General features: G+C 32.1%; 1 protein-coding gene across 3 annotated transcripts in view; it reads left to right on the top strand.

The window, feature by feature from the left end:
* LOC143246222 (degenerin-like protein unc-105) overlaps positions 1-20,870 on the top strand; it is a 35,734-nt gene extending 14,864 nt beyond the window's left edge. For 2 of the 3 annotated variants that reach the window (XM_076492521.1, XM_076492520.1), the window contains 11 exons: positions 811-873; positions 1,153-1,367; positions 5,403-5,527; positions 6,053-6,213; positions 6,370-6,480; positions 8,957-9,074; positions 12,776-12,854; positions 12,990-13,038; positions 14,286-14,338; positions 14,730-14,805; positions 19,308-20,870. In XM_076492521.1, the coding sequence (XP_076348636.1) occupies positions 811-873; positions 1,153-1,367; positions 5,403-5,527; positions 6,053-6,213; positions 6,370-6,480; positions 8,957-9,074; positions 12,776-12,854; positions 12,990-13,038; positions 14,286-14,338; positions 14,730-14,805; positions 19,308-19,502 (1,245 nt within the window). In that variant the 3' untranslated portion in view covers positions 19,503-20,870. Of the gene's footprint in view, positions 1-810; positions 874-1,152; positions 1,368-5,402; positions 5,528-6,052; positions 6,214-6,369; positions 6,481-8,956; positions 9,075-12,775; positions 12,855-12,989; positions 13,039-14,285; positions 14,339-14,729; positions 14,806-19,179 lie in introns of all 3 variants that reach the window. The other variant, XM_076492522.1, reaches the window with a different exon arrangement.
* Positions 20,871-21,128: the final 258 nt, after the last annotated feature.

The raw sequence follows: 21,128 nt of genomic DNA, 5'->3' as shown, positions 1-21,128 counted from the left end.
AACTGTAAAATATAACAAATCAATATATTGTTTTTTAGAGGCCCCACGCTAGTACAGCGGTATGTCTCCGGATTTACACCGTTAAAATCAGGGATTCGATTCCCCTCGGTGGGCTGAGCAGATAGCTCTTTGTGGCTTTGCTATACGACAAACAACAAGTTTTCTTAGAGTTTGAAAAATAAAAATAGAACTCCACAGTGAATATTTAATTAAAGTCCTGAGTTAAATATTAAAAACCGTAGTCACGATATGCAGATAAAGTCGACTTCAGAACTCTTAGAATTCACTTAGTAGTTTTTCTTGACGGTGCTGTTTGGTGAATAGTTGCGAGAGTTAAAAAACACGTAACCATTTCATTTTCTAATCTACATGTGCTTTAATAGTTATTTCATTCAATTTGTCCAGTCGTTTGTAATCCATAATTAAGACACTGATCGGATTTTTTTAGAAATTCTTTTTGACATTATAAGTGGGTGTCGTTACCTTAGAATCCTTTTCAATGCCCAAAATTATATACCCTGTGATCCCTGACGATGCATCAATTATTTTATAATTTGCTATTTTATTTTTCGAATTTTGCGAGACTAAATTCTCAAATGGTTTACTTCACTGCTGCTAATTTTCTGACGGACCGAACAAAAAAAAAACACGTCGTAAAATTTGTGTTACATTTAAGCATCATAGTAGAAAAAATAAACACGTGTTACTTTATATGTTAAATGTTATATGAAGAGATATATAACTCGATAAACAGAATTACATGTTCTCCATTTCTCTATCCCTCTTTGTTTTTATGTGCTGATAAATTAGAATCCCATCTGCCTCGTGACCCCTGATGGACTAAAGATGCTCGGAAGTCTTGCAGAGAATTTGGTAAGATGCATTTATGTATTATTTATAATTTTATATTTAGAGCAAACGAATGGTTCTATTCTCAAGATGAATGTGATAAGCTATGAACTATGGATATTTTTTTCTACCTAATTGTTTACTCAAGTAACCACAATTACACAGTGACATTTCTAACAGGAAAAAAAACATGCATATTGAAGCTGATGAATAATTTATTATAAACAATTTTTTTATTGAAGCTCACATTTTCTCATTTATTTTATTATTTATCTCAAGTCTCTTTGTTCATTTTATTTGTAGAAAGACCAGCTCACTACTTGTGCAAGCTCGATTATGAATGAGTTTAAATTGAGCGCGGACGGTGAGAACCCATTTTGGGCGCTAACCAATTCTTTGAAGTCCTTTTTGTTTGAATTAGAACGGACAAACTGGAAAAAAGCCAAAGAGCTGGGGCAATCGTGGGAAAATCTCATCCTTTCGTGCATGTACGAGGGAAAGGACTGTAGAAACAGCAGGTGTGGTGTGAAATATATTTGTTTATGTATTAAACGTCAGAGATTAAGCACTTCAATTAGAAATACAGGGTATCCGGAAATTATATTAACAATATACCATGTAATAATGACTTCTGTTAGTGTAATTTCCGGATTCTGTATTTTTACACGCGCTAAATCCCGTTTGCTTTCATACAATCTGCATAGAATGATGATTGTACTCATGATTAGAGTTACATAACTTATGTGTTAAGCTTTGTGATAAATTAAATAAAATAATAAATATGAAACCGACAATTCATAATAGTTTCGCAAACTGTACTCTAGTAGGCTGTAAAGAATGTACAAAATACAATAATATTTCTTGCTCAATTTCATGTCGGAGGTATAGTGATAAAAAATAGATTTTTATGTCTATTTTGAATATCGCATGTTTGTTTATTTTTTGAATTTCGCGCAAAGCTACTCAAGGGCTATCTGCGCTAGCCGTCCCTAATTTAGCAGTGTAAGACTAGATGGAAGGCAGCTAGTCATCACCACCCACCGCCAACTCTTTTACCAACGAATATAATGACCGTACATTATAACGCCCCCACGGCTGAAAGGGCGAGCATATTTGGTGTGACGGGGATTCGAACCTGAAACCCTCAGATTACGAGTCGAACGCCTTAACCCACCTAGCTATGCCGGGCCTTGAATATCGTACAAAACTATTCGAGGGCTATCTGCGCGTAATTAGAGGAAAGGCAGCCATTCGACACCAACCATTGTTAACACTTGGACTACTATTTTACCACCAAAATTCAAAACAAATTGACCATCATATTATAATGCCCCCATGGCGGATAGGGCAAATGCGTTCGGCGATGGGATTCAAACCCCGCGACCCTCATATTACGAGTTGAGCGCCTTAACCACCAGACTTTGCTAATTCCCTGTGGAAAAGGACGTTAAGTTATATTGGATTATATTCGATTGCTAGTGTTTAATCAATATGTGGAAATAATAAAGGAATATAATTTAAATTTATTTCTATAGTATTTCGGCTATATTGCTGGTGACCCGGCAAAGCCAGGTGGTTAAGGTGCTCGACTCGTAATCCGAGGGTCGCGGATTCGAATCGCAGTTACACCAAACATGCTCACCTTTTCAGCCGTGAGGGCGTTATAATGTCACGGGCAATCTCACTATTCGTTGGTGAAAGAGTAGTCCAAGACTTGGCAGTGGATGGTGATGACTAGCTGCTTTCCCTTTAGTCTTACACTGCTAAATTAGGGACGGCTAGCGCAAATAGCCCTTGTGTAGCTTTGCGCAAAATTAAAAAAAACAAACAAACATGTTGCTGGTAGATGGTTGATATATGTTGAGAAATTTGTTTCTGTACGCTTGCTGTTTGTAGTTCTTTAATAAAAATTTCGATAAAGTTGTATGTGCATTTTTCGTAAAATGTTTGTTAGTTGCAAAGAGCTATCTGTGCATTATCTACCACACGTATGAAAACCTAATTTTTAGCGTTATAAGCCCACTGATTTTCTGCTATGTCACAAATCCAAGTCTTAATTTTTATAATATTTATAACTTTAAATTATATTGGTTTTATACAAAAATCCGGTGTACTAAAGGAACTATTGAAACTGTAAAAGACTGCAATGAGAACTTTTCACCAATTAGCTAAAATATTTTACCAATATTTCTAAAAATTGAAATATTTCAAATGTCTGTGGTAAAATATGCGGTTTACGGTAACAAACAGAACTAATAAAATTAAGATATATGAACATGGGTCAAAAGTTACTCTTATATTTATTTTATTTATATCTGCGCTAGCCGTCCCTAATATTGCAATGTAAGACTAGAGGAAAGACAGCTAGTCATCACCACCCATTGCCAACTCTTGAGCTACTCTTTTACCAACAAAAAGTGGGGTTGACCGTCACATTATAACGCCACTACGGCTGAAAGTGCGAGCATATTTGGTGTGACGGGGATTCGGAATGCGAGTCGAGTGCCTTAACCACCTAAGTTAGGATCGTGCATTAATGTTTTGCACTGTGAAACATTCTTGAATCAGTTTTATCTATACGAACATAATAATTACGTCTGTATGTTCTTGAAGGGAAAAAAAAGCTAAAACTTGTTTAGAATTTACTTGCAAAAAATAAAACATACAGTTCTTATTTTTCAAATTAATAAAGAATTCGAGTAAATGAATGAATATAAACATTGAAAAACTAGTTAAATGAAAAATTCATTAGTAGGTGTTGCAACATACAAAAAATAAAAGCGTTAGTTTTTAAACGCACGAATCTTATCAAAACGCTCAAAATTGAAAACTACTTGAGCCTATACAAGTCTTTTGGTAGCTCTACTTGTTAGTTTAACTGTCCCTAATTTTGAAGTAACAGTCTAATGGGAAAGCAATTAAGTCAACAATATGCACCAACAACTCTTGGGCTATTATTTTACCAACGAAATGTGCGATTGATCGTTACATTATAAAGCCTTGTAGACTGGAAGTTGAGTTCTAACCACTAGACCCACACAGTAGCTTATTTATTATTCAAACAACGAAAACTGTTAGAAAATGATACCGTGATTTAAACTATTAGTGGACATAACATATTGTAAACTCTTTGAATTCCTATAAAACTTTTAAAACAACTAAAATTGCATTTAATTCCTGATAATCTTATGTTATTCATAATGAAAAATTGTATATTTTTGCACAACTCTTTACTATTTTATTTTATTTTATTTTAGTTATTTTTAGGGTTTTATTATGTATATAAGTTGGGTTGGAATTTTTTTACAGTAGGTGTTTGTGATTTGTTGGCAATAAATTTCAAAATTAAATATACAGCACACAATTCACTTATTTTAAAATGTTCAAAACAAGCGTATTAAATACGTATTAAGCGTATTAGCATTCAAAACAACAGTATTAGTAAAGCCAAAACAACAATTTCATTGCAAACATAACTAAGACCCGTAAAGAGTTACGTAATAAAAATTTATCACAAGTAAAACATGTAAACCAGTTTTCTACATTGCTCTCTTGTAAACTAAACGTGTTTGTGTTTTTCTTATAGCAAAGCCATAACGGGTTATCTGCTCAGCCCACCGAGGGGTAAACTAAACGATCATTAGATATTAAGTCAGAAATATATATGCAAAAACGGCTCGTTTGGGTTGAGAAAATATTTTACATAGAAGAGCGAACAACGTTTCGACCTTCTTCGGTCATCGTCAGGTTTGCATATATATTTATCTACAAGTGGGTTTTCTCGACATCACTGATTATTAAGTCAGAAAATAAACTAAATAATAACACTTGCACTAAACAGTCTTGTGCACGCGATAATTATTTTTTAAATGTTTTATAATTTCTTAATATTTGTAACTCTATTTAAAAATAAAAAAGACACAAGGCTGCAGAGTTATCTAAATACACAGATGTGTGATAAAAACATAAAAAATTCGTTTTGCCTCATGAAAAAGCTGTTTATTAAAGAGGGACAAAGTTCTGTTTTGTCAGATTTGACATAGTGATTTCCTCGAACATTAGAAGAACAGAAATATAAATATGGAAACCAGAAAATAAAAGCTTTGACAAATGTAGAGCTAAACTGTTACATTGTTATGCGCACGTCTAAATTCTGTTTTCTAGGAGAACTTGGAAAACTAGCTAAAATATGAGCACGGTGTGCTCAGAGTGTTACTAATATACCTGAAATATCAAATGGTCTAGTGATAGCATATATTTAACCTTCACTGTTTGTTTAGTGGAAATAAGCTTTTGACTTTATATGAAAGTATTGGTAATTAATTTTCGTTTGCTTACATCTCCAAGTAGTTTGTAAATATATGATTGGTAATTTTCTAATTACGGGTTATTGCTACTCTATGAGTTTTCATTTAAAAAACTGAATAAATTATTTTAAATGTTAGGCCTGTATTTTCTAATCACGTAATGACTTACAAGGGAGTGGAAAATATATATAAAGCTCTGAATTGTTCAAACGTTTAATGCAGTGTTGTTTGTTTTTTTTCGTACAGCTTATTCATCCAAGTTTTCTATTCATCTTATGGTAACTGCTACACTTTTAATTTTCACGAAAACGATTATAGGAATAGGAATAGGAAAAAAATTAAGATGTCTGGATTCACAGGCCCACGATATGGTAAATATAAACATCTTTATAAATCACATAATATAGTGCAATAAGCAGATGTTAAGGGCATTTAAAGTAACATTTCATGGTTTTTCTATAAACTACTTTCTGTGTTCGATAAATTGTAAAAACAGTAAAAGAAAATTTTCTAATTTCACAGATTTGGACTAAATAAAGAAAGATTACTTGATAATTTGTTGTATATTTTTTACTGTAAGAACTAATTATTTGTAAGAATAACTATTTACTCGTATTCAAGTTATACAGGTGTAATTTGGTCTTGGATCAGTTATAGATAAAGTGTAAAAGCTAGTAATGTATTAGACACATCTAAAGCACATAAGAAAATGAAATATAAATTAATTTTTAGAGGTTTTTCAGAGGTCATTTAGCTCTTGCATATAAGCGTTAAAATTTCAACAAAGGATTTTTTTTGTATTGCAAAAGCATTTGAGCAGCGTTCGTGATTTTACGGAAAGTAAAATGTTTATTGTGTTCTATACATAGAATTTTGCCATAAATATTTCTATTTAGGCCTCGAACTTCAACTTAATATCAACACCAGCCAGTATATGCCCACTACAAAGGAAGCTGGTGCTAAAATAATCATTCACAGCCCGACATTACGAGCAGATGTCGATCAAGATGCTATTCACATACCACCAGGAGTTGTTACTTATATTGGAGTGAAGATGGTTAGTGTTTTTAACGTCTCCCTCTTCACTTTTTCATAATAAACAAATCAAACTTTTGTTTATATGTCAATGTCTTTAATTAGTTCTTTAAAATCCTAAAGCCTCATAGTCGATTTAACGGAAAACAATAACTAAATCGCCATCTATACATTTCAGGTGAACATCACAAGACTGCCATCACCCCATACTGATAAGTGTAATGACGATTGGCTAAATGATGAATTAAAGAAATGGGCTGTTAATTTAAATTACGGCTACACTGCCCAGGTGAGTAAAGTGGGAATTTTGTAAACACTAATTCAGTATTATATACATTTTGATATTTTGTGGTGGCCGTATTTAGATTACATTTTGATGGAAAAGTAAACATTGTAGTTCGAAGGTACTACTAGTATATAAATATTGGCAAGTTTCAAATAATAATTAAATAACATTTGTTTTTTCGATATAATTCGTTGTTGTAAAATGCAGTTTGATACGTTTTATTAAAATTAACTAGCCTAATTAATGAAATTATTGATAATTCTCCAAAAACCGATCAAATATTCGTTTATGTGTTAATATTTAGCTTACAATACACTAATAGACTTGTAGATAACAAAGTTTTAACATATTAGGTAATGTACACTTCTTTCAACTGGATAAAAAGACTGTTTCTGGAAAATACTGGAATCTAAAATCAAATGATCAAAATAAGGTGTAAGACAATTATACTGTACAGACCTCAATAACCACATTTAATGCCTACTCATCTTTAGATACTTTGTAATTTATATAACGAGCAGCTACTTTAATTTTCGGTCAACTTAGAACCTCGTGAATCTATTTTTATTTTAAAAATTTTCTCCGAAGCTTCCAAAAGGTTACTTGCGCATAATCCATCCTAATTTTGAGCTTATAGCCAAGGATAAAGGCAGCTATTCAACAGTACCCACAGTAAACTTTGGAACTACTCTTGCGTGACCGAACGTTAGGATTTGATTCCCATTCTTACAGCATATTCATGGTCTCAAAGTATGGGGCGTGTTTTTTTGTAGCAACAGGACGCAAAGCACAAATCCTGAGATCAAACAGACTTATTACTTTTCCAAGTCTGTCGAGCTGTAACAAAAAGATCAAAATTACGAGTTATGATGTGATCTTTCTTAACATTTTTTTTTCCTTTTTCCAAATATTCTATAGTAACATCTATAAGCAACACTGAGGATGGAATTTAAATATTAAATGGACTTATGAGTTTTTGTTGTCATTTTGCAACCTTAAATATAGTTTATTACTCCAGAACACAGCCACTATTCTTTACCTTGAAACTGTTTTACTAACCTTAAAGTACTGCTTTAAGCAATGGCTTTTGAGTCTACATATGAATATAAAATATCTTGAGACAAAAGTGGTTAAGCTTTTTGTTTTAACTTTTTGCTTTGTCTTCAGAGTGTTTATTTAACATTACAGGTTCATTGTCCGATGACTCATGTATTTTAAAGTTCTCCTTCTGACTTGTTTCTCGTTGGGTCAGCAGTAAGTTTGCAGATTTGCAATGCCAAAATCCGGTGTTCCATTCAAAACGGTGGGCAGAGTGCAAATAACCCGTTATGTAGTTTTGCATTAAAAATAATCCTTATAGCTTCGTTTAATTCATTACTTAGATAACGAATCGTGATTTTCATTTAGGTATTCAACAGCAACTAATTATAATACAACTAATTTTTCCATATGCTCCCATAGCATTGGAATGCGTAATAGTTAATTCAAAGAATTGGATGTTTTGGTTTTGATTTTTTTACAAGACGAACTAAATAGACCTGTACAACTCCAATTGTTGGTTATTGTTTTCTTAATTTCATCCAAAGCTACTCAAGCACTATCCGTCCCTGATTTAGAAGTGCTAGACTGAGGGAGGTCAGCTGGCCAACACCACCCACCGCCAAGTCTTAGGCTACTCTTTACAATCACATTAAATCCTCCCCCCACGGTTGAAAGAGCAGGCATGTTGTTTAAGGGAATCGAATTCGTAACTTGAAGATTGCAAGTCAAGTGTCCTAGCCATCAAGCCATGTCAGGCAGTTACAGCAATCTAAATGTGGTACCTATTTAATTTGATTGTATCCTTCAGACACTGTCTTTCACAGCTGACGAAATGTTATGAACATATAACTTGAAATGAGAGGACCGTCGAATCGTCATATCATTCTGGCTACTTAAAGCTCATTGAGTATGAAGTGCTAACCAAGAATATGAAACACATGTTAAAACAAAAAACAAGCACGACTTACAACTTTAACTCAAAACTTACTGTATGCTCGAAATTTTGGTTTCCTTCTTTGGAAACCTAAAGTGTACATGATAAGAGATAAATATAAGAAAATATTAGATTTCTTTCATTCGGAATTTTAAGGCAAAACTGAAGAAGACTATCTACGCTTTGCCGTGTCTAAAGTTGAACTGACAGATTATAGTAAAACCAGTTAATCAATAGCTGCCACTGAATATTCCTACTCCTGAATTACACTTCTGTGATCGAATAGTGAGATTTGAAAGTCACTCACAGAATGCATCCCAGATCGGAAAGTGTTTTTGCAACAATGATTCATGAAGCATGAAATTTGATATTCATAGTCCATGAACGTTAACCAATAAGCTACGTCCGCCCTAGCAATAAAACTAATTTCAGTTATATTTCAGTACCAACAATTACGTGCTCATAGAAGTATGTTTTTCTTAAGTTCACTTTTCTTGTTTACAGACATGTTTGAAGTTTTGTTTTCAGAAGAAAGTTATTGAGAACTGCAACTGCTTTACGACTTCCGCTCCTATTCCTAACTTTTACGGACTTCTTTCCGAGTGTGATTTCAGGATACCAGGTAAAGTAAAAAATAAGATTTCGATTCTACGAAAACGTTTCTTGGAAATAATGAAACCGTAAACACTGACTATATCCTTTTATTATACGAGCTAGGAAAAAAATCACGGAGTCGCCAAATGATTTCTCGAGGATCAGATGTTTAGTTTTCATAGCAGCAAAATAGTTATTATTAAGGAAATTAGCACAATAGCACTGTTTATCATAAAGCACAAGTGGCTTTATGATACAACACACAGCTGTTGTATTTATCCTACTAATGAAAGACATCTATACTCGCTCTCCGAAGTGATGCAAAATTTCAGTTGGTCAATTAATTAAATTAAATAATATTTCATTGTGGCATTTCTTTGATGTTCAGCCTCTTTTATTTTCATTGAAATAGCAAGGTGTTTATGTTAATATCTTTGCTTTTGTTTTCTATCAATAAGCCTTGTCGACGAAGGTGTAGAATTACAAAATGCTTGAGTAAGAAAGCACAGATGTCTACATCCGAGATTTTCAGATATTTCATTTGGATGGGAAAATAATTATGAAGAGCTCTTTACGTATTTTTAAGGATGTATTCAAAAGCTACACTAAGAAAACCTATAATGTCAAAATATTTAAGAACTGCCAGGTTAAACAATGGGTCTTCAGTAATTCCAAATCAGTCTTTAGTTCGATAACCCACAGTACCTAAAAATCAGCCATCATTTCACTATGAAAGAAAGTATGAGCAGAGATTATCATTAGTTTCTCAAAGCAAGATACCTAAATGTGTAGAACTAGAAATTAACCCAGTGATGAATAGTGATAATTTAATATCCGTTCTTACCATGGGTGCACGAAATCGTGAATAACACACTGATGATGATTATAATGTTTCCTTAACAATATTTTCGCCCATAATCCCAACATTACCTCACACGATTCTGTCAGCTTGATAATAAATTAGTTTAATTGCATTTTGAAAGTAACTCTGTAAAAAAAATCACGACATGCTCCCGTTGACTTATCCGTTTCAGTAAGGTTAAGATAATTTGAAGTTACACTCCTGAAGCAACTTACTGGACTTTCTTTGGTTACTAAACGATGTTTAACGGTGCTTGCACAACGTTTTAAGTAAATCGAGATCACGTTTTTCAAGGTACAGGGGAAACGGTGCTAATGCATAAAGAAAATAGTAATTTTTATGTTTATTAAGGAAGTTATGTCCAATTTGTTCCCCACTGGGACAGTGGTAAGTCTACGAATTTCCAACGCTAAAATCAGAGGTTCGATTCTTCTAGATGGACATAGCAGACAGCCCGATGTGGCTTTGCTATAAGGAAACACACATGTTTAACTTTTTTTTTAATGTTAGCTTCATTAATACTGTTGATTCTAACTTAATATATATATATAATCACAAATTATATATGTTTTTTATTATTTTGCATTTTTATTTTATTATTTCGATTGAGAAATAACTTAATTCGATTATCATCTGAGATACATATACTAAGTTACACGTTACTATTTAGCGTCACATAGCAAGATGGCAAAGATTGTTTTGTTTTGAATTTCACGCAAAGCTACACGAGAGCTATCTGCGCTAGGCGTCCCTAATTTAGCAGTGTAAAACTAGAGGAAAGGCAGCTACTCATCACCACTCATCGCCAACTCTTGGGCTACTCTTTTACCAACAAATAGTGGGATTGATCGTCGCATTATAACGCCCTCACGGCTGAAAGGGCGAACATGTTTAGTGTGACGGGATTCTAACCCTCGACCCTCGGATTACGAGTCGAGTGCCTTAACCACCTAACCATGCGGAGCCATATGGCAAGGGAAGTACCGTAAAAATATGAACTTCGTAAAATAAGCACTAAGAAAAAAACTTGTATTCTAAGTAAAATGCCCAATTTATCTCGAAAAAATAGAAAAATAATTTATTAAACGTAATGGCATCTCTGTTTAACCCAACTATCCTGTAGTCTCACAAACATATGATTATTTTAGTACCGTTGTATGTTGTATTTTTCTGATATTTACGAAAATTACCAATCGTTTCTAATTTCTGCAGAGAGACTAAAGATTCAGATAATTTATTATCTATTAGATGTACTGCAAAGTCCCCATAGTATTCAGTTTGAAGAGTAAATAAAACCGAAATTAAAAGTAATAAATATTTTTATTTTTTGCTTTTAATCTTAATATGTTATACTGTGTTGTAGCTTAGAAAGCGCATAATACTTCTCATGATTCATGATACTCGCACGTTTTATTGATGTCACGGCAGAACAAATTGCAACGTTAAGTGTCCCTTATGTGACATCATTTTAGTGTTTATCAACTGACTGACAGATAACACGCTACTGTACCGTGATGTGAGTGGTTGAAACAGGGGACGTCCTCCAGGCTGCCTTCGTCCCCATCTCAGGGAAATAAATAGATTAGAGGGAAGGTAACTGATCAGTAGAAGTAGCTCTTGTAATACTCTTCATCAAATAGTATTTGACCATCACTCTTATAACGTAACCAAGGCCCTAAAGTGCGGAATGGGATTTTGCGGCAACGAGATGTAAACCATAGTACCTAAAATTCATAATTCGACACGCTAATCAGTAGGTCTAGCATGACCCATCAGTAAGCGATAACAATATACCAGAAAGTTTACAGAACTAAGACTCAAACAAAGAAGCAACAACAACCATAGTGTGGAATATATAATAACTAACAGTAATGACATAATGCTACATTTATGCATATCCAGCTTTCAGGATCTACAATAATTCATAGCAGTCCTCAGTTCTATTAATCAAATAAATCTGGACAGTGATATACAGTACTTCATAGTAAATCCACAATTCTGTTATCCAAATAAACCTTGACAGATATTCATAACAATTAACAAACATTCCTCATTTCTATTAATCAGATAAACCTGAATATTTATCTAGAGAATTTCTAATGAATCCTCAGTTATTTTAACAGTGATTTATAGTAATTCACAGCCAGTCTTCGGTTCTGTTAATTAAATAAATCTTGACAATGATCTAAAATAAGTTCCAAGGCAGTACTTGGTTTTGTTAATTTTACAGTAAGTTAACAATTTGAAGTGTAATTCTATTTGATAAAGAACTATACTTGAATAATAGTATCTCATACTTAAAAAACTTTCAAAGGTTTATTTATTTTTATAGTAATATGAAATTATGTTGTATTAACAGCACGTAAGAAACACCACATAGTCTGATTGAAACGTTTTAATATTAACTAAATTAATATAAAGTAACACTCCACCAAAACAGCTAAAACCATTCCATAACTTGTTATTTAATTTCTTAATTATTAACATGTTCTGAGAAAAATATTTTTATTTTTTTATGGCTTCTGTTAAAGTGACTGACGTTAGGAAAAATAAAAAGCAGAAATGGCCTTGAAATTTACTACCAGCATTAGCATCGATGTTTCTGTCTGGATATATATTTTGGCATCATTTTCTTATCTATACTCCATATGTTTATATGGTTATTTACGTGTGCACTCGATACATTGATACTGTATGTATATGTAAAACTCGTAACTTGTTGTTTTAATACTATTAAAAGTCGAAAGTTTGCCTTACTTTTCCCCTTCTAGAACAATTACACATTTATGGGAGTCTATACAATGTGGTTTTGTTCGTTTAGATACTTCTTTAATTATATGAATGTTCATGTTATTACTTTGTAACAGGCAATAGGACTTGTTTGGAAAAGATAAATAAAATATACTATGATGGAGATCTCGGATGTGATTGCCCTCCTCGCTGCAGGTAAGACCAAGATGTTATAATGTCAAACAATAGTGTATTTAAAATCCTCTTATATTTTTCTGTCTGAACTTACACAAATATTTTTAGCATTAAGTACGTATGTTTATTGTAATTTTACACTGACTTACTTCACAGCGAAATATCCTATCAGAAAGCGGTGTCGACTGGTAAAGAAACAAAGCAAGTAAGTATTTTTCATTTTTGGCATACTTGCTACTAAGTTAGCTGATTTGACTACTCTTCTTATTACATTAAACAAGGCAACCAATCAATATCTAGAGGACTTCAAATATCTGATAATTTATATTGCTAATATTGACACATCAATATGTATACAAATAATGCATTTCCTGTTTTAAATACCAAAAAAAAAAAAAGTATTAAGATCTAAACAGAGAAACCTGATTAACTCGTTTTTACTAAGTATGGGTGACCTCACTACCTCTTATATTTTGACTTCACTGTAACCTATATCAAAACGGTATTAATAACATTATAGCATTTGATAATTTGATTTCACTATACAGGGTGATCATAAGAGTGAAATGTTTTATTTCCTTGGCCTCTAACAACAAGACATGACAACATTATTGTTTAAAAGGTTTAAAGAACCTTATGACACGTTACATACCTGCTTAGAAAATGTAAAGGACATTATGCTATTTGTAATTTTGATCTCACAGTATCCCTTCTTCAGAAGATATAAAGAACTATGCTGTGCTACAACATCTTATATTTTACTGTAGTACTCTTTACGACTAGAATAACAGAATACATTTTATCTTTTAGATGAAATTTTTGAGGTGTTTTATATAAGTGTTTAATACAGCTTATTGAAGCAAAATATTGGCATTATTACAATGAGCATAAAATAAATAATAACAGAAAAGAAAAATCAACATATGAGAATACTCTTGATTTTTTTTGTCATAAACAGCCCCTTTTAGTTGATTCAATTTATCTAAAAATATCGTCCTGTGAGATTAGAGTTTATACAGGAAATTTTATTTAAAGAAAATTATTGGGTTACGTTTAATGCTAACTACGAATTTATTTAAACAATAACACAAGATAAGAAATAGCGATGACCAAAAGCTGCATTTTCATCTATTGGGAGCTTAAACAACTGTAATCTATGAATACCTTCAGAAAGTCTAAATTGAAATCATTGTATAATAGGTATTTACTGGTATAAATAAAGGGGAATAAAACAGTATTTTATTATAAATGGTATAATAACATTTCGTCTCATTCATTCCGCGGAACTATTTTATTACGACACTAAAATAAAAAAGAGGTTATGATTACTAAGTCTCAAACAAAAAGAGTTCTAGTGACAAATAAAAGAAATAATTCTGTGTAGTAAAACATGTATAGATATATTTTGGGTAACATATCAAATTAAGAATCTAAAATTTTTCTTTCTCTTAGTGTCAACTGCTAAAAGATCCAAATGAAAAAGAGACATCGCAGGTCACTGATGAGTGAGTACTGAATCAGATTCTAGAAGCCAAAAGAAATAACGTTAATTTTTTTATCCCTAGAAAGGGTGGACTAAAGTTACCGTTACGAAAGTACAATTCTTTAATAAGTTAATCAGAAAAGATTCGACGAACATATATATATATTATAGTAAAGTTTAACTTACAAATGATCTAATATTCAAAAAGTTAGGAAGATAAAGTTTAAAATAGTAAGCATTAGCGTAAGGCAAGACTAAACGAAAAACTTCCAATGCTTTGATTATTTATTTTTCATCATTTTGTAGTAAATTTAAGTGGTTTTTGTAATGATAAAAGCGATCCATAATATATATAATAATTTTACTGTCATGTCTTTATGTATTGGTTATTTACTTGTTGTTTTATTTACTAGCTCGGAAAAAGCCAAAGTCGTGATATATTTTCAATCTATGAGCTACCAAGAAATTGCACAGGAACCAAAGTATTCGGTAAAAGTTTATATTTGATTTTTTATATTATCATTTTTTTCCTGGTTTTATAATTTATTTCATTGATGCTGTTTGTTTGTTTTTGAATTTCGCGCAAAGCTACACAAGGGGTATCTGTGCTAGCCGTTCCTAATTTAGCAGTGTAAGACTAGAGGGAAGGCAACTAGTCATCACCACCCACCGCAAACTCTTGAGTTACTCTTTTACCAACGAATATTGGGATTGATTCTAACATTATAACACTCCCATGGCTAAAAGGACGAGCATGTTTGGTGTGACGGGGATTCAAACCAGCGATCTTCGTATTACAAGCCGAGTGCCTTAACCACCTAACCATGCTGGGCCCATTTATAATTTATCATTATTGGAGTAAACCTATTTTCTTTATTCTAGTTTTTGTATAAAGGTACATAAATAAATATTAAATTTATTATTAGTTTAATTAGGGAAAAATATAAAGGGTGAATTCTATATTATTCTTTTGGTACATAATTCATCCAACTGTTTTTAACAAAATATATTTCTAAAGTATTTTATATTCAAATACATTTTCGAAGTTTTGTATTTATTGCAAGGTTGCTCAGGCTATCTCTCTCATATCCAAGTTAGACACGACACAGCGCTCGACTCATAATCTGAGAGTTGGGGGTTCAAATCCCGGTCACACCAAATATGTTCGCCCTTTCAGCCGTGGGAGCATTATAATGTTACAACCAATCCCACTACTCGTTAGTAAAATAGTAGCCCGAGAGCTGGCAATAGATGGTGATGACTAGCTGCCTTCCCTCTAGTCTTACGCTGCTAAATTAGGAACGGTTGGCGCAGTTAGCCCTCGTGTAGCTTTGCGCGAAATTAAAAAAAAAACAAACATCCCAAATTTTTAACTACTGAAAGACAGCCAATCAGCAGCATTCTAGTACTTGTCATTCACTATAATGGATATATTATGTTTACACATTTAACACACCCACAACTGAAAGTGCTGGTAATATTTTGTGGTACCGCATGGAGTAAAATTCAATTCACCATCTCTGAGAGCCAGTGTTCTACCACAAGACAAAGCCGCACTCACGTTTTCATTAACGGTTGCAAAGTAATAATAAAAACAGAATTAAAGTGTTGTATTCAAAGACTTCAAATTAGATAACTTTAGTCAAAATTTGATACCTTAGGAATATTTGTTTGAACGAGAAAAAAGTATAATAGACTTTTCTCACCTGTTTAAAATATGAATTAAACCTCTTATAGGACCTAATATAACCTACAGGAAGTTTTATGACAACAAAAGTATGGAATTCAACCTAAAATGTTTTTAAACTTAAATCCTAATTTCACAAGATTTGTTTTTTATAATACTAACAGCGTTAACCGGTATTGCCCGACTTTTCGAAAAAAAAACTACTCTCTCTATTTTTTCGTCCCACATTTCGAGAGATAAAAAAAATATTTTGTGAATTTATAAAAACATCTTAGGTTTGATTTTTGAAAATAAAATATGAACCTGTTTTAAATTATTTATTCCTTATGAACGATATCTTTTGTTTTTTCCTTCTCGGACAAAAAAAGTAGGGCCTTATATAGAAAATGTGAAGGTTATCTTATATACTAATGAGCACCTGTTCTACAGAACAGGATAAGCCTAACGCTCTTCCCCTATCCCACAGTCATCCCTCCTTAAGTTTTAAAGTTTCAAACATAAATATGTGTGAAATATTATACTGAGTTTGCTTTAATATGATGTTAATATATTTTTATGGATGTAATACCGTTTCACATTATGACACATTATAATGTATCTTAAAAAATAAGAAATCCACTTCTAGGTATCGAATCACATGAAGACAACAAAATATAGAATAAATTACATTCATTGACTTGGTTAATTTAATTTTACAACATCAGATTGTAAAGTAAGTCTTACTCTTTTCACGTAGTCTGTTTTATGGTAGAAAGCATTAATTTATTTTATAGGCTAGGCCTATATTTCCTTTTTCACGCACAACAATCTGATTTTACATATAGTTCTTTTGTGTGTGAAGTCAAATATATGATGTATTAGTAGATACATAATTAAGAATATATAATTCATTAGGTCTATCTATTCCAATGCTAATAATAACAATAAAAATACAATTTTTAAGTTCAACTCATCTTCCACCTCGTACAAGTGCTCTATTAGTTATGCCTACCATGATGTATTAGGCCTGGCATGGGCAAGCGCGTAAGGCGTGCGACTCGTAATCCGAGGGTAGCGGGTTCGCGCCCGCGTTGCGCCAAACATGCTCGCCCTCCCAGCCGTGGAGGCGTTATAATGTGACGGTCAATCCCACTATTCGTTGGTAAAAGAGTAGCCCAAGAGTTGGCGGTGGGTGGTGATGACTAGGTGCCTTCCCTCTAGTCTTACACTGCTAAATTAGGGACGGCTCGGTGCAGTGGGCTAACAACTTACTCACTTAAAATATTTGTTGAAGAATCCGCAAGCGATTGCGGCCCTATGTTCCTAGATGGAATCTAATGGTGATAACTAACTAACTAACCATGACGTATTATCTTTTATTTATGATTATTATAAAGTAAATAATTAGTAATAGAAATTGGATTAAGTTTTCCAGTTTGACTAAAGTAGGAAAAACTAATTTCACTGATTTAAAGACAGCTTCAGCCTTCTTGTTAAGAGACTCCCATTATCTTGCGAGCCGTTAGTACAGCGGTAAGTCTACGGATTTACAAAGCTGAAATCAGGGGTTTGTTTCCCCTCGGTGGGCTCAGCAGATAGCCCGATATGGCTTTGTTATATTAAAAAACAACAACACACGCACCCATCATCTTTAAGCACTGTTCATCCTCATTCTTACTTACAATTTAAAAACATTCATCAATTATAAATAAGTGGCGATATACTGACATATGTACCTATTTCATAATATTATGTTCTTTTATTCTGAGGGTTAGTATGGAACTTATACAAATTTACTTTATAAAACGAGAACAAATAATCCTATTAATTACAAAAGAATGTTTATTCTCGAGAATTACACAACATTTGTTTAAAGGTAAATCTAACATTTATTTATGGATAGGCTCTCTCCATAAAGGTCATAAACTTTAACATATCTCGAATGTTGGATTAGGTTTGATAAAACGGCTGTTTTTTTGTTTTTGTTTTTTACCTGAGGGATAATAGTCTTGTCCAAGTATCAAGAATAATGTTGAAATCACAGATTGGCATATTTCCAAATATTCTCCATTTCTACACGCAATTTATTATTCAGTATTTGCAATTCTATGGCATGGTTATTCGCAATCTTAAATAAATTAACATCAAAACTTCAATAACAAAACTATCAATATGAGAAGTTAGATCTGGTGAATTTGATGTTTGAAAAGAGTAATCATTAAAAATGTTCACGTTTTACTACGAATGTAATATCTTAAAACTGTTTTTCAAATATTTGACAATTTCTCTTGGTGTCATTTATACTTTTGTACGCTGCAATGCAGTCCAAAAATAATCCGAATACACATTTTTCCGGACAGTTATTCTTATTAACTATAATTAGCTGATAGTTTATCATATTTCGGTTTATCTATGTCTTCTTCACTGCAAGCTTGTATTATTTTCTATTATTTTATCTGAATTTATTAAATCACAATATATTTTAAAGTATATCAATGCTATGATTTAAACAACAGCTGTACAATATTACTTATCGCCACGGAAATCGTCAGACACTTACCAGAAGCTACCGACCTGTAACAATGGAGGGCAAAAACTTATAAGAAATCAATGCTGTTGAACAAATATTTGTTTTTCTTTTGGATTGCGTTTTAGGGTAAAGTTATTTTAAGAAAGCTCTCTAAGAACTGAGAAGAATTTCTTGATTAAATCCTTTAATTACTTAGATATAATTTTGTGCCTAAAATTATATTTTAATTAAATCAAAGTGGACACAGATTTTTTTATGTTTATTCTTACGCAAATCTATAATATAAAGTGCAGCATAAAGGTATTGATAATTGTATAGATTGTTTAAAATGTTCTATTCAGAATAAAGCATAAAAGTCTTTAAACTCGTATAGGTTGGTTAATTTTTTTATTTAGAGTACAGCATAAAGGTATCATAAGCCTAAGAGTTGGTTTGAAAAATCTATTTTTCTAATTTTTTTATGAACACTCATGAAGGAACTGAAATAAGCTTTAAATCAGTAATACTAAAGAAAGAAATGTAAAAATAAAACCTCTTCAGTCCCAGCTAATTTTTTTCTGACTATTATTTGTTTTACATTATAATAAATTTTGTTGTGATAAAAAATAATAATTTCAATATCTTTATTTTTTAAATATGAAACGCTATTTTTTTTTCAATTTCACAGTGACTACAGCAGCTCTATCAACATTCGAACAGTTAGTATTACTGTGACTTTAGAACACCAAATTTAATTATTGTTTGTAAAGTATAAATAACAGGTAATTTGCTGTTTTTGTCTCAATGATTTTGTAGTTTCCAAATTTGATCGGTAGTGCTGGAGGAATTTTAGGAATGTACATAGGGTTTTCCTTTCTGGTCGTTTTTGAGATAGTGGAAGTTCTATTACGCTCATGTCTCGGTAAAATCAAGAAAAGATCCAACATTCGTAACCAGGCAGGAAGTGTTTCCACTGTGGAAGCTTTTGCAAGAGGAGAAAAGAAAAACTAGATATAAAGAGTCGAGAAAAACTTCTTAGGTTCCTGAAAAAATCTGATCTAAAAATCCATTGTTTATTTTACAAGTTTTGAAGAACGAAAATAACACTTTGAAAGAAATGTTTTTAGTTTATTTTGAATTCAAACTTCACATCACCTTTCTTAAATCTTTCTCAAAGTTTTCAAAGTAACAGACCTTTTTGTCTTTTAATAATGATCTATTCGTAACGCCCTTTTTTTTAAAGGAAAGCCATAAGTAGTTTGCCCCTGAAGAAGATAGGTTCACCTTTCGAAAGCGCTCTTGATCAGGGTTTGAGTTTTTATCATTTCCTGCTTATTTTAAGTTAGCACTTGTAAGTCAAAACATGCTATTAATTTTATTAGAAAAAAACTTGACATATAAGTATAAGCATAAACTATAATTTAAGGAGATAAAACATCCTGTTTTTTTAAATGTTCTGAAATGTTCTCAGGATATATCCTTTCAGAGCGCTTAAGTATTTTAGTTTTACATTTTATCACTGATCTGTATATTTTTACATACTTGTGTTCAGTGTTTTGAGCCTTTGACAGCCATGGATGAACATAAGTGAATCTTATTTTAACTGATTAGGAAAATTATCGTAAGTATTAGAATGACTCATCATAACCTTTGTTTCTGCCTCTGAAATTGACTATAAGGCAGGCTGCAGCAGATTACATGATATCACTATTGCATGTCACTGAGCATATGATTTTACACTCGCTAAAATAAAGAGAGACTATTGAATACAAATAGTAGGTACTGTTCACATCCAATATTTTATTTTAAAATCGTAAAACATCTGTTTAAAGTAACTCAAGGATAACATGAATAACAATACAACTTCTGACAATTTTACGACAAACTCTCAGCCAACATGAAACTATTCGAAAAAAAAAAATCTTCTAAGAGAAGCCTCTGTAAATAAAGATTTCCTTTTTACTTAATTATATTTATAAGCTGACTGCTTATAATTTTTCCCTCAAGAAAGGAGACTTAACTTTAAATTTTAAAGATCTGAGTGTGTCCAGATTTTATGATAAGAAATGTGATGGAAGTAAGTTAGATATGTGTTACTTTTATCATAAAATAGTTTATTGATGTGGGTGAATAAAGTTGGAGAATTGTTACAAGTGTTAAAACTTACACGTGACAGAAGTTATTTTACGCCCAAAATTGAAGTTTAAAAGCAAATGATCTTTACTGGTAATTTCACCGACTTTTTTGCAAATTTATATGTACGAACAAGCTTTCTTAATAACTTGTTGGTTTACACAGAGTTGTATTATAAATTATACTGTTAGTATTATTCGTGTAATATTAAAAATGTGTAGCAAAGCAATAAAATGCATTTCACACTATCGCAATCTTTTCTTGATGAGTTATATTCACATATACTTTGAATAAAGCGTATTTTGCAACTATTGCCTCGAGAAATTTCACATAATTGTTTAAAATGATCACGGCGTTAAAGTAAGTGATTTTCTCTGTCTAATATCCCATTTCGAAAAAAACATACAAACCTTAGCATTTTATACTGATGCTTTACTCAGTACTGTTTATGTGAAGAGCTAGAGAAGATAGTATTTTAGAAACTAAAAACTAATATTAGAAGCT

The sequence above is a fragment of the Tachypleus tridentatus genome, chromosome 3 (assembly GCF_004210375.1).
Source record: "Tachypleus tridentatus isolate NWPU-2018 chromosome 3, ASM421037v1, whole genome shotgun sequence".
Classification (NCBI taxonomy): domain Eukaryota; kingdom Metazoa; phylum Arthropoda; class Merostomata; order Xiphosura; family Limulidae; genus Tachypleus; species Tachypleus tridentatus.
The sequence above is the reverse complement of the archived record's forward strand: the minus strand, read 5'-3'. Positions and strand labels throughout refer to the sequence as shown.